Source organism: Microtus oregoni, unplaced genomic scaffold (genome assembly GCF_018167655.1).
Source record: "Microtus oregoni isolate MIOR12 unplaced genomic scaffold, Mior012 000032F_ref0000030, whole genome shotgun sequence".
Lineage (NCBI taxonomy): Eukaryota > Metazoa > Chordata > Mammalia > Rodentia > Cricetidae > Microtus > Microtus oregoni.
In genome coordinates this window covers 19,030,728-19,042,766 of record NW_024543091.1, presented here as the reverse complement: position 1 = coordinate 19,042,766, position 12,039 = coordinate 19,030,728, and the positions used below count along the sequence as shown (strand labels likewise).

Below are 12,039 nucleotides of genomic sequence, written 5' to 3'. Positions count from 1 at the left end.
ACAAAGGTCAATGCAGCTATGAGGGTTTTCATTTCGTCTTTCCAATGCAGGCATGGCCTCGCTGGCACACATAGCGTTTTACATGTAGTAGAGCTGCTCGTGGCACCTCCTATGTGTGCAGGTGCCTGATTACCATCTCTGAAGCTGAGGTTTATGACTTACTCTAACCTGATCAAATGTTTTGTACTTCCAGGTTGACAATCAGTTACCAGGCACAATGTTCCCAGTGGTATTTCATCCCGTGGCTCCTCCCAAATCCATTGCTTTAGATTCAGGTAAAAAAAAAAAAAAAAAAGGAAAGGAAAGGAAAGGAGAGAGAGAACCACAGACATACTTTCCATAAAAACCTTAGAAGATACCAGTTTGACTCATGGAAAGGTTGACTTTGTTCTTGTATGCTGTGTTTCTTTTAGAGCCCAAACCGTTCATCGACGTGAGTGTGATCACAAGGTTCAACGAGTACAGTCAGGTCTTACAGTTCAAGTGAGTAGAGCCCTGCCCTGATCCAGGAATTACAGCGAGGATCCATTTTGAGAATGAATATTGTTGTCCTTTTATTGTTTGTCAATTTGAGAGTGGCTCCTATACAGAAATTCTTTTCCCAATGAATATATCGATCCAGTTTGAGGCTGGTGAATTTCTTAATACTTAAATATATTTTAAAGTAGTCTGCACACATTTTAAAATTCAGAATTCCTTTAGCCATCTCTCGTTCGAGTTAGAATGCAAAGAAGTACAGATCTGTGAGCTGTGTGCTTTAAAGCAGACGCCGTGAACTTGAAGAATCAGGCGGTATATTCTGTCTTCTCATTTATCATCTCTCCCGTGACATGATAAATGTGGGCCTTTGGGTGGTAAGTGCTGATCTCAGTCTGTCCTCAGCTGTGTCTTTCCCGCACTGTGAGACTTTGATTTTATTAGCATATATAATGGTAAGACACAAAGAAGAACTTAGAACTTACTGTAGCTCTTGGGTGAAAAAAATCAGTAATGACCATGGTTAGAATTTTTTTTTTTTTTTGAGACAGGGTCTTAACATATAGCCCTGGTTGTCCTCCGACTCACAGAGATCCATCTACCCTTGCCCTCTGAGCGCTGGGCTTGAGCATGTGCACTACTACTCCTAACTTAAAGCATTGTATGTACTTCTCCATAGGTATTTTATGGTTCTCATCCAGGAAATGGCTTTAAAAGTTGATCAGGGGTTCCTTGGAGCTGTTATTGCACTGTTTACCCCAACAACTGCCCCTGAAACTGAAAGAAAACGGGTAACAATTTTTATTTCTTGAGCCAAACATAAAAAAAAATAAAAAAATTAAATTAGCTATTTTCGAGCTAATCCTTATAGTGAGAAAAAAAACTTAACTTTTGGAAATTTTTTTTTCAGACAAAGTTAATCCAACAAGATATCGATGCTCTCAACACAGAGTTAATGGAGTCTTCCATGACTGATATGTCGATCCTGAGTTTCTTCGAACATTTCCATATATCTCCTGTTAAGGTTTGTTGCTGGATGATGGGTGAGATTGCCTCAGAACTTCTAAAGGGTCTGTGTACCGGTGTACCTTCATTTGTTACATCAGGTATTTGATGGGGTTTCGTTTGACTAATGGTGACAATTAAGACAGTCCTCTGTGACATCTGTGCAGCCATAATTCCCACAGAGGTACCATGGGAGCGTGTTCTCTGGAGTTGAATTAATGACCCCTGTACGCAGGGAAGAAGCTGACAGTGGCGTTTCTTAATTAAGCGTAGAGTGCTCACCAGTGTTTAATGTTTTGGCTGCATTTTGTAGCAACTACCACTGTCTAAACAGAGCTGTGATGGGCGCTCTCGCTGGCGTGTGAAAATGCTGAAGTAGGTATTACGCTGTTGACATGATGCTTTCGCTCCTCCCCAAATGCAATTGGACCTAAGGGAGTGGAAAATTGAATTACCTTCTACTTCCCTGACTGTACTCTATGAACCCATTTCCTCTCTCCCTTTTGTTGTTCTTTTCAGCTCGTGTGGGGAGGATGACTTCTTAGTAAATGCACTAATGCAGTCAACTATTAAACACTGAACTTGTGTAATGGCCCAGATCTACAATTAAGTAATGCTTTACAGTGTTGATGATCCTTTGCATTCTCAGAAACTGTCCACAGCGCTATAGAGCAGGTCACAGTCACCAGGTTGTTCAGCTAACAGCATGCATAAAACAGAGCTGCTATTCTAAGCTGTTACGTACTAGTTTGGAGCTATCAGGCATTTCCATTTTGCAAAGGATTCTGGTCTTCTTCATCCAGATACAGAGGTGTTTACTCACTTTAGGAATGGAATTTTAATCTTAGATCAGACCAATTTGTATTTTATGGAAAGACCAGAAAGAATCAAATGTGCCTGCACTGTGCCTGTTCTGTTGTATGTGAATAGGCTGTAGGAGGCTTCTCCAGGGCACCTTTGGTGGTGCCGGAAGATCTAGTTCCTGTGTCTACAAAACTTGGAGCTTCTCATGTATTGAATGCTATTTTTCTTTCAGTTGCATTTGAGTCTGTCTTTGGGTTCCGGAGGTGAGGAATCAGACAAAGAGAAACAGGAAATGATTGCAATTCATTCTGTGAACCTGCTGTTGAAAAGCATAGGTGCCACTCTGACTGATGTGGATGACCTCATATTCAAGTAAGACCCTTGTTAGTGCATGTTGGGAACCACCCTTACCTATATTCACGTAAGACCCTTGTTAGTGCATGTTGGGAACCACCCTTACCTATATTCACGTAAGACCCTTGTTAGTGCATGTTGGGAACCACCCCTACCCAAGGTTCTTCAGGATAATATCAGTTCTCGCCATTAGTGCAGTGTTAGCCTAGAGAATGGATGGGTCTTCCTGCTCATGACTTGAAGAGTGTGGTCTGTATTTAGTTACACTCAAGTTATATTTTTGGTAACTCATGAATGTTTCATAAAAACTGAATTACTCTGAAGTGTATATTATCAACTGACTGTGTGTTAGTATTGAGTTTTACTTAGAAACACGTAGCAGGAGTGAGATTCCAGTGTGGTACATGGCAAAGTGTAATGAGAGCCTGTCACTGCACTCAGGAGGAGGCTGTGTGTGCTTGCCAGCTCCAGCTGCACTCCACAGCTTCTGCTGAATGGAATGGCCCACAATGGTATCGACAGAAGCAGTTACCTGAGAGAAAAGCCCTGTTAGATTATCCACATTTCACTTGTGTGCCAAGTTTCAGAGAAAATGAGGAGAAAGATGTAAAATTCAAATCGAAAGATTTGAAAAGTTAAGGACTGGGGAGAAAGCTCCGCTGGTGAAGTGCATGAGACCTGAGTTCGGTCCCCAGAACCCACACAAAATCCAGGTGTTGTGGTGTGCACTTGCAGGCCCGGTGCTGGGAAGATGGAGGCAGGTGGGTCCTGGTTCTCACTCTGCAGCAGTCTAGTCTGAGTACTTCTGGCCCCTGTGTGCTTGTGCACATACTTGCATGTGTACCCAAGCTCACAGGAGCAATCATCCACACACTCATAAACACAGAAGTAAAAGAAGCTGTTATCAAATCTCCGAGTAGAGGTTTGTTTTGGTTTTTGAGTTTTGTTTTTTTTTTTTTTAGCAGTGAGAAAATCCCAGTGGAAAATACAAGATAGGTTTGACTGTGGAAAAGTTAAATACTTGGGCTGAAAATTTAGCTCAGTGGTAGAACTTGTTTGTGTGTGGTGGTGGGCATGTTGGTGCACGGAGAGAAAGAGGGTGGCAAGCTGTTGAATTTACTCTCCACAGCTGGAAAGGAAGCAGCAACCCCAAGCGACACTTTTCCCAAAACCACGCTGTGGAATAGGATGGCAGATAGGACAGGGCGATGGTTCTCGTCTCAGGGTTAAACACGGTCGTGAGAGTCAGGGACAGAGCAGCCACAGACTGTGTGGAGGCATCCCAGAAAGAAAATGGAAATGGCAGGCAGGTGTTAGAGATGGCCACCATTGCTATCAGACATACATAGAAATGAAGTGAAGCATTTAGAACATGAATAATTAATGCTAGAGAGAGATAAATTTTAGAAATGGGTACTTTTTAAAATGTTAGTTTTGTAGTCTTTTTTTTTTTTTGGTTTTTCGAGACAGGGTAAAATGTTAGTTTTATGAGTGGAAACATATATGTATACATATATACATATATGCACACATATGCAGATATACACACATAGATCCCTTCAGGGTTTTTCTTGTTGACCACTCAGTTATTTTTAGGTGTGTGTGTGTGATGGTGGTGGTGTTTTAGTTATTAAATGATCCTGAATTGCAACCAAAGAGGTATCCCCACTGTGTACCTGGAAACACTCTTTATTGTAACAACCTTGGGCTTGTCTAAAAGCAGGGATTGTTCTCTGTGACTCCGTTGTATGATGGAATGCTACACACACAGTCAAATGCTTATGGAAATTTTGAAAAAAAAAATTAAAAATATAAATACACAATTCATAATGTTGAGTTTAAAAGTGATATACAGAATGTTTTAAGTTTTATGGCTGCATAGAAAAGGAAATAAAGAACCAGAAGAGGGAAGCAGTAAGAAAAAGCTTAAAAATTTGCCATGTCATTTTGTCATTTTATTGTTACTTTTGGGTGTGTATGGGTGTGTAGGTGTATATGTGCGCATGCATGCATGCATGCACTCCCTACTGATAGAACCAGGGGCTCACACATGCCAGACAAACACTATAACACTGTTCTACATTTCCAGCCCTGTGGTTGACATTTTAAACCTTTTTTCCTCTTTTTATATTTATAAAATCTTACATGAGAATTACTGGTTTAGTAACAATGTTGTTACCACAATATTAAGATACCAAGTATGAATTAAATGTTACTGGAATTAGCTGCTACTGAAAGTTTCTCAGACTATCATTGTAGGAGCCTTCACTCTCTCCCTTGTCTCCCTCAGACTTGCTTATTATGAGATCCGCTATCAGTTTTACAAGAGAGACCAGCTCATGTGGAGTGTTGTTAGACACTACACTGAACAGGTAATTTCTTGCCGCGGGAGCTTGGGAGCACACTTTATAGAGTGTGTGGGTGAGACACGAGTATGTGTGGAAAGGTTTGGGATTGACTTCAGTCTTACAACTCGGAGGCTTTTTCGTTGTTGTTGTTGGCTGTTTGAGACATGTTCTCGTACAGCCCAGCCTGGCCTTAGACATTATAGCTGAGGCTGTCCTTGAATGCCCAGTCTTCCTTTCTCAGTCTCTTCCCGGACCTGGGTTTACAGGCATGTGCCATTGGATTCAGCATTGCTTAGTGGTTTTCTTAAGTATCTAAGTTCATTTCTTATTTTTTAAAAAATGAATTTTACTCTAGATTAACTTCTTTTGTTTTGTTGTGATGCAAAATCTCAAACATAATTTTATGTTGGTCTTACTGTGAACTGATTTCTTTCATTGCAGCCTAGATATGAATATCAAGAAGGGATATAAGATATTCTTAGTAATTCTAGCTTTTCCCTCTTAGACATTTCATACGTGCATATATGTTTGGTTAAATCCATTCCCCCCATTCCTCTCTTCTAATTACTCCTCACTCCCTTTCCCTCCCATCTTCACTTTCGCCCCCTCCCCATGAGTTCATTTAGTGCTGCTGGTATGCATGGGTATAGGACCATCTACTGGACTGTGGGTAGCTTTTAGTTTCCACATCTCTGATGAAAACTGATTCCTCTCCCTCCCCAGTAGCCATCAGTCACCAAAGTTTCTCAGTGATGGGTGGGACTTCATGGTGCCCTGCCCATCCCTGTTGGTTTGGCTGGCTTGATGTTGTGCAGATCTTGTGCATACAGCTAGTTTCTGTTTCTCTAGCTTGCCTTCCGTTACACACTTTAAAATGTTTTCCTCCAAGGCCCCTTTCCATTCTCCGTGACACCTTAACTGCTTCAGGAAATGTAAAATTCAGGAGAGGGGGTTGCAGGAGGGCCTCTAAGCCAGCTTCTTCCTGTGTATCAGGTACTGTGTGAGCTGGTTATGTAGGCAAGGAGGGGCAGCATTATAAGCCTCTCTGGTACAGTTGCTGCATAGTACTGCAGAGTGGCATTTGTCTTCTGTCCTCTGCTGGGAGAGTACTCTTTTTGTGATGCACGCGGATGGTAGGTTCAAACAAGTATACATTTTCCTTATTTTGCCTTAATTAATAATGATAAAATAATAAAGATAGCCAGTGGCCATTGAATTTTATATTCACTTACTGTGCATACTCTTCCATACAATGTCAGTGTAATCTTCCATTTTGCAGCTGGGAAGGCCAAGATTAACAAGTAACTTGTCTGAGGTCACATGTCTGCTGACTGACCGTTGTCTCAAACGTGTAGCTGTTTGATTTAAGGCTCACACAGCGGGACACTAGGCTGTGGAGGTGTAGGTGGTTATTGTACACACTGTCCTTTACCTCCATTCGTTTTGCCGTCCCCTCTTCCTGCTGCTTCCTAATGTTTCTCCCATATCTGAAGGGACTTAGCTGACTGTCTTTTCTTCTTTAGTTCCTGAAGCAGATGTATGTGCTTGTATTGGGCTTAGATGTGCTTGGAAACCCGTTTGGACTGATTCGGGGCCTGTCTGAAGGAGTTGAAGCTTTCTTCTACGAGCCCTTCCAGGTACTGGCTTTTTAGTTCTGTACACGTACAAAACAGACGCTCTGCTTTCTACTGACAGGTGTTGGTATTTTATCTGTATATGGCAATGGGATAATGTTCAAATAATAAAAAAATTAGTTTTCTGTTTTTATTTAAAGTACTTTAGGTGACATTGAAAGATTGTTTTACTTCAGATGAACAGATCTAGTGTTTATCTGGGCAACGAAAGATACCTGAGTTTCCTGATATTCAGTGTAAGTGTCTGAGAGCTTGAGAGTTTGGTAGATTACAGATGACTTCTGCTGCCGCAGAAAGGACAGAGTTAGGTCTTAGGAGTCAGCTGTCCACCTGGGAGCTCTCATCCCACGAATCCACCTTTGTGTCAGGAGTCTAGAAGTTCAAAGTCGTACGGTTTTAGAAGGACCATGCAGAGAGAATAAAGGAGAGAGGAGAACCAAACAGCATGGACCCTGCCCTATAAGCACAGCTGGCTTTTGCACTCTAGTGGAAGTTGAACTGACTGCGAAGCCATTTTCATGTTGTGGTCAAAGCCAGTGACTGTCACCTGTGCACTGCTCATCTAGCAGGACCTGTTGACGTTGTGTGGGTTAAAACTATTCTTAGCCACAGTCATTATAATCTATCAGAATTTAAGGTAGAGTGGAAATGTTTTGGTTTCGGTCCTTGCGGATTTTTATACATTCTTTGTCTTTGTGGAAACCCCGAAATGCTAGATTAAAAGTCTCACACTTAGTGACGTTTAATTCTCAACTTTTTTTTGGATCAGGGTGCTGTTCAAGGCCCTGAAGAATTTGCTGAAGGATTAGTGATTGGGGTAAGAAGCCTCTTTGGACACACAGTAGGTGCGTATGACCTTTGAGTATATATGTATGTAATTATTACTCTAAAGTGCCCTGTCTTTGGAAAGCAAGTGGTTATATGTAGTAAGAGAGAGTTCCCCTTCCTATTGATCTCTGAATGCATGTTTCCTTTCTTCCACCTGGGCGTGACTTTAAAGTGACCTCTTGGGTTCTTAGTGTTCATAGGTTGGATGAATGTGCTTTAAAACTTATATTACTCCACTTGATGGCAAAAAATCATAGTAATTCTTGTATTTACATATGAGTAGGTACCTGTTTAAAGGAGGGGTATGTACCACTGTGGCTGACTTCTCGGTGCACTCTTTAGGTGGTGCTGCGGGAGTTGTATCTCGAATCACTGGTTCTGTTGGAAAGGGCCTGGCAGCAATCACAATGGACAAAGAGTATCAGCAGAAGAGAAGAGAAGAGATGGGTCGACAGCCTAAAGATTTTGGAGACAGTCTGGCCAGAGGAGGGAAGGGCTTCCTGCGAGTGAGTCTCCTGTTGGGTCTCAAGGAATCTATCTCAGATGCATGGAAACTGTGAAACTAATGCCAGCTGCTTTATGATTCTTTCTACTGTGAATTTCCAATGATTTAATATTTGCAAAATCAAAATGCTCACTTATATGTGTGTGTTGTTCACTGTCAGTCCTCAGATCTTAAAAAACAAAACAACAACAACAACAAAAAAACAGAAAAAAATATAGTATGTCTATGGAGACCTCTAGTGGTTGGTTTAGTGTTAAGCACCTTCCATTTGTTGGAGACTTGATGGTGGATTTCTCTTGCAGGGAGTTGTTGGCGGGGTGACTGGAATAATAACAAAGCCTGTGGAAGGTAGGAAGAGAACACTTTCCTACTGTACAGAGGTGAAGGGTGTGTGCATACCAGATGCTATTGCTTCTTGGTGTTTGGTTGAGAGGATTGCTTGATTGAATTTTATATAGTACTGATATTTACTCCTTTCTATTTAATTTTTTTTCATTTACATTCCAACTCTGATTCCCCCTCCCTCCCACACTCCCTCACCCGACCTCTCCCTTTCCTACCCCCACATCCACTCATCAGAGGGGTTAAGGCCTACCATGGGGAGTCAACAAAGTCTGGCATACCAAGTTGAGGCAGGACCAAGTCCCTCCCCACTTTATCAAGACTGAGCAAGATATTCCACCATAGGGGATGGGCTCCAAAAACCAGTTCATATACCCGGGATAATTTCTGGTCCCACTGCCATCACCCCCTAACAGATTAAGCCACATAACTGTCACCCACATTTAGAGGATCTAGTTTGGTTCCATGCGGGTTCCCCAGCTCTCAGTTCAGAGTCTGTGATCTCCCAGTAGCTCAGGACAGCCGTCTCTATGGTTTTCCCCATCATGATCTTAACCCACTCCCCTTACTCATGTGATCCCTCCTTCCTCTCTTCAGTTGAACTCCAGGAGCTCAGCCCAGTGCTTGGCTGTGGATCACTGCATCTGCTTTCATCAATTACTGGGTGTAGGTTCTATGATGACAATTAGGGTAGTCACTAATCTGATTATAGAGGAAGGTCCATTAAGGCATCCTCTGTCCCTAGGAGTCTTAGCTGGGGTTGTCCATCATCCTTGTGGATTCCTGGGAATTTTCCTAGTACCATGTTTCTCCCTAACCCTATAATGGCTCCCTCTATCACTATATCTCTTTCATTGCTCTCCCCTCATACCTTCCACAACTCGACCTTCTCTATCCCTCATGTTCCCATCCCTTTCCTTTTATGTATGTACATGATATATATGTATATGTATATATGTATGTATATATATATATACACATATATATTCATTCTGTTATTTAAAAAAAACCTCTGTACATTTTTTTATCGAAATTCCTCTTTCTGTTCATAAGTTGATAAGTTAAATCTAAAGTTTAAATGTAATTCAAAAAATCTAAAATAACTAAAATGTCCCTAAAAATTAAAAAGCAATGTTGAAGGGCTCACATGTCCCAACAATCTTATATGTCCAAATTTTGAAGCTTATTGCAGCGTAAAGCTCCAGTAAGCTTGCATAGCAATCATTCTGGCAGGAAGGCAGGCATGTAGGTCGGTGAGCTTTTGCTAGACTGCAGCTAGATCCCTGAGATGGGTGCTGATGTGAATCTAGAAATGGCTTCTGCAGCTGGCACATCTGCATGTGGAGAACAGTAATCCAGCCCTGATAGAGACTCCCTGTAAAAATAAACCCAGAGTGGGAGACTGAAACTCAGAACTTCGAAGCAGACGCAGCAGCTAGTTCTGTGATTCGGCAGGACACCAGGGTGTGGGTCCCAAAAGAAAAGGCAGATAAGTTAGACTCACCAAGATTTTAATTTTTATGTGTTGAAGAATAATACCATGAGGAAATAAAAAAAGACAGCTTTCCAAAATTAAAAAAAAATCATCCCTTGAAAGAATATTATCATAAAAGGAAAAAAGATCTACAAAGTGGGCTGAATGTTTTATGAACTATATTTAATCAGAGATTTGAATATTGACTATAGAAAGAAGAATAATAAGGTGCTAACGATAGCAAGATAACCTAACTTAAAATGGGCAAAGGATCTAAATAGACTTTTCCTCAAGGAAGATACGCAATGACACATTTCATTAGTCGTCAGGGAGGTGTGGATGTAAGTCTAGACGAGATCCCACGTAACATGGTCAAGTTAGTGCGAGTGTGGGGAAATGGGAATCTTGATGGCTGAGGTTAGGAACATGCAGTAGTGCTGCCATTAGAGGAGAACATTCTGCTTGCCCATCTGCAGTTAAACATGGAGGTATCACAAATCAGCAAGGTACCCTAAAGTATTGAAAACAGACATTCAAATAAAGTCTTACATGTGAACATCCATAAGCTTCATTATTGATTATAGCAAAAACATGGAAAGACTATCACCAACACATAAATAAATAAAATATGGCATATCTGCTCAATGGAATATTATTCAGCCATAAACAGAAACCAAGAAGTAGTACATGCCACAATATAGGTGAATTTAGGAATGTGATGCTAAGTAAAAAATAGCCCAGTTATGATAGACAGTACAGTGACTGCTGCTTGGATGCAGTGTCCAGAAGAGCAACTCCATAGGAAGTGTTCTAGGTGATTCCTGAGTCTGAAGGGGGAGCATGGGAGAGGGGAGGTAAATTGGATAGGTCAGATGAAGAGTTGGGGAAAGTGGAAAGTGATGGACTGTAGGCAAAGTGTCTTTTTGAGACAACAAAGATTTTCTAAAATTGATGGTAATGATGAACCATTCTTTTTTTAAAAAAATTATTTTTATTTTGTGTGCATTGGTGTTTTGCCTGCATGTAGGTCTGTGTGAGGCAGTCAGATCCCCTGGAACTGGAGTTATAGACAGGTGTGAGCTGCTGTGTGGGAACAGGTCCTCTGGAAGAGCAGCTAGTGTTCTTAACTGCTGAGCCATCTCTCCAGCCCCAATGTACCATTCTTAATACACTGAAAGCATTTAATTTATATATTGGAAGTTTTATAGTGCGTGAACAGAATTTTCAATAATTATGAGTTGTTTTTGATATACTGTTTGGATTTCCTAATGGTTGTGATGGAATGAACGGTTGCTGACTGAGCTGGATCATTGCCTCTTGAGTCTGTGTGGACCTCAGGGTCTTCTGGGGATTGCTGCCCACCCTTAGCATAAGCGTCTGCTGCAGCAGATCCGGCTTTTGCAGGAATCTATGCTGAAGATGCTTTGAGAACAACCACATCATCATGTTAAGATGAATGTACCTGCCCCAGATATCCAAATGGTACATGGCTTCTGAGTTGGCTTGGGTTTTTGTTGAACTTGCTTACCTTAAAATATCATTGCCTATTTATTGTCTTTGGTTTCCTAAAGGAGCCAAGAAGGAGGGCGCTGCTGGTTTCTTTAAAGGAATTGGAAAAGGGCTCGTGGGTGCCGTGGCTCGTCCGACTGGCGGAATCATAGATATGGCTAGCAGCACCTTCCAAGGCATTCAGAGGTAAGGGCATCTGCATGGTGGGAAGGTCTGTGTTGTGTGTATCTATCGCTTCTAGGAACATATGAATGGGCTGGGTATTTAGCCTGTTCTTAAGGCTCTTGAATATTGGAAGTTATGGAAGCTTTATAAGACAAAGTACCATGGAAAGGAATATGAAAAATAAATCTTATGGCCCAGTTTTTATTTATTCAGCACTTTAAGTGTCCCTCCCTTACGCCAGGCACTGACAGCAAGACCGTAAAGTGTCCATGACCTTTCAGAACCTGACATTTTCTTCCTTTAAGAAAAGGGTGGATACTTTAGAGTCCATTAGGCAAGGCTTTAATAATTTCTTCTTCACTTTGAACACGTTTTATAAATTACTAATAGTTTTTAATTATTTATTTGCGGGTTTGATCAACATGAATTTGTCTGATTTTAAAAGATTCTCACATATTTCCTGCTCTCTTATTCAGGGCAGCAGAATCCACTGAGGAGGTATCCAGCCTCCGTCCACCTCGTCTGATCCACGAAGATGGCATCATCCGTCCATATGACAGGCAGGAGTCTGAGGGCTCCGACTTATTAGAGGTA

General features: G+C 41.4%; 1 protein-coding gene across 3 annotated transcripts in view; it reads left to right on the top strand.

Annotated features, from left to right (window-relative positions):
• The window catches only part of Vps13c (vacuolar protein sorting 13 homolog C), a 154,390-nt gene that overhangs the window by 128,174 nt on the left and 14,177 nt on the right, over positions 1–12,039 (top strand). For all 3 annotated transcript variants that reach the window (XM_041679334.1, XM_041679335.1, XM_041679336.1), the window contains 12 exons: positions 194–275; positions 414–483; positions 1,157–1,268; positions 1,388–1,501; positions 2,519–2,658; positions 4,931–5,012; positions 6,512–6,625; positions 7,392–7,467; positions 7,793–7,956; positions 8,258–8,303; positions 11,343–11,466; positions 11,922–12,036. In XM_041679334.1, the coding sequence (XP_041535268.1) occupies positions 194–275; positions 414–483; positions 1,157–1,268; positions 1,388–1,501; positions 2,519–2,658; positions 4,931–5,012; positions 6,512–6,625; positions 7,392–7,467; positions 7,793–7,956; positions 8,258–8,303; positions 11,343–11,466; positions 11,922–12,036 (1,239 nt within the window). The remainder of the gene's footprint in view (positions 1–193; positions 276–413; positions 484–1,156; positions 1,269–1,387; positions 1,502–2,518; positions 2,659–4,930; positions 5,013–6,511; positions 6,626–7,391; positions 7,468–7,792; positions 7,957–8,257; positions 8,304–11,342; positions 11,467–11,921; positions 12,037–12,039) is intronic.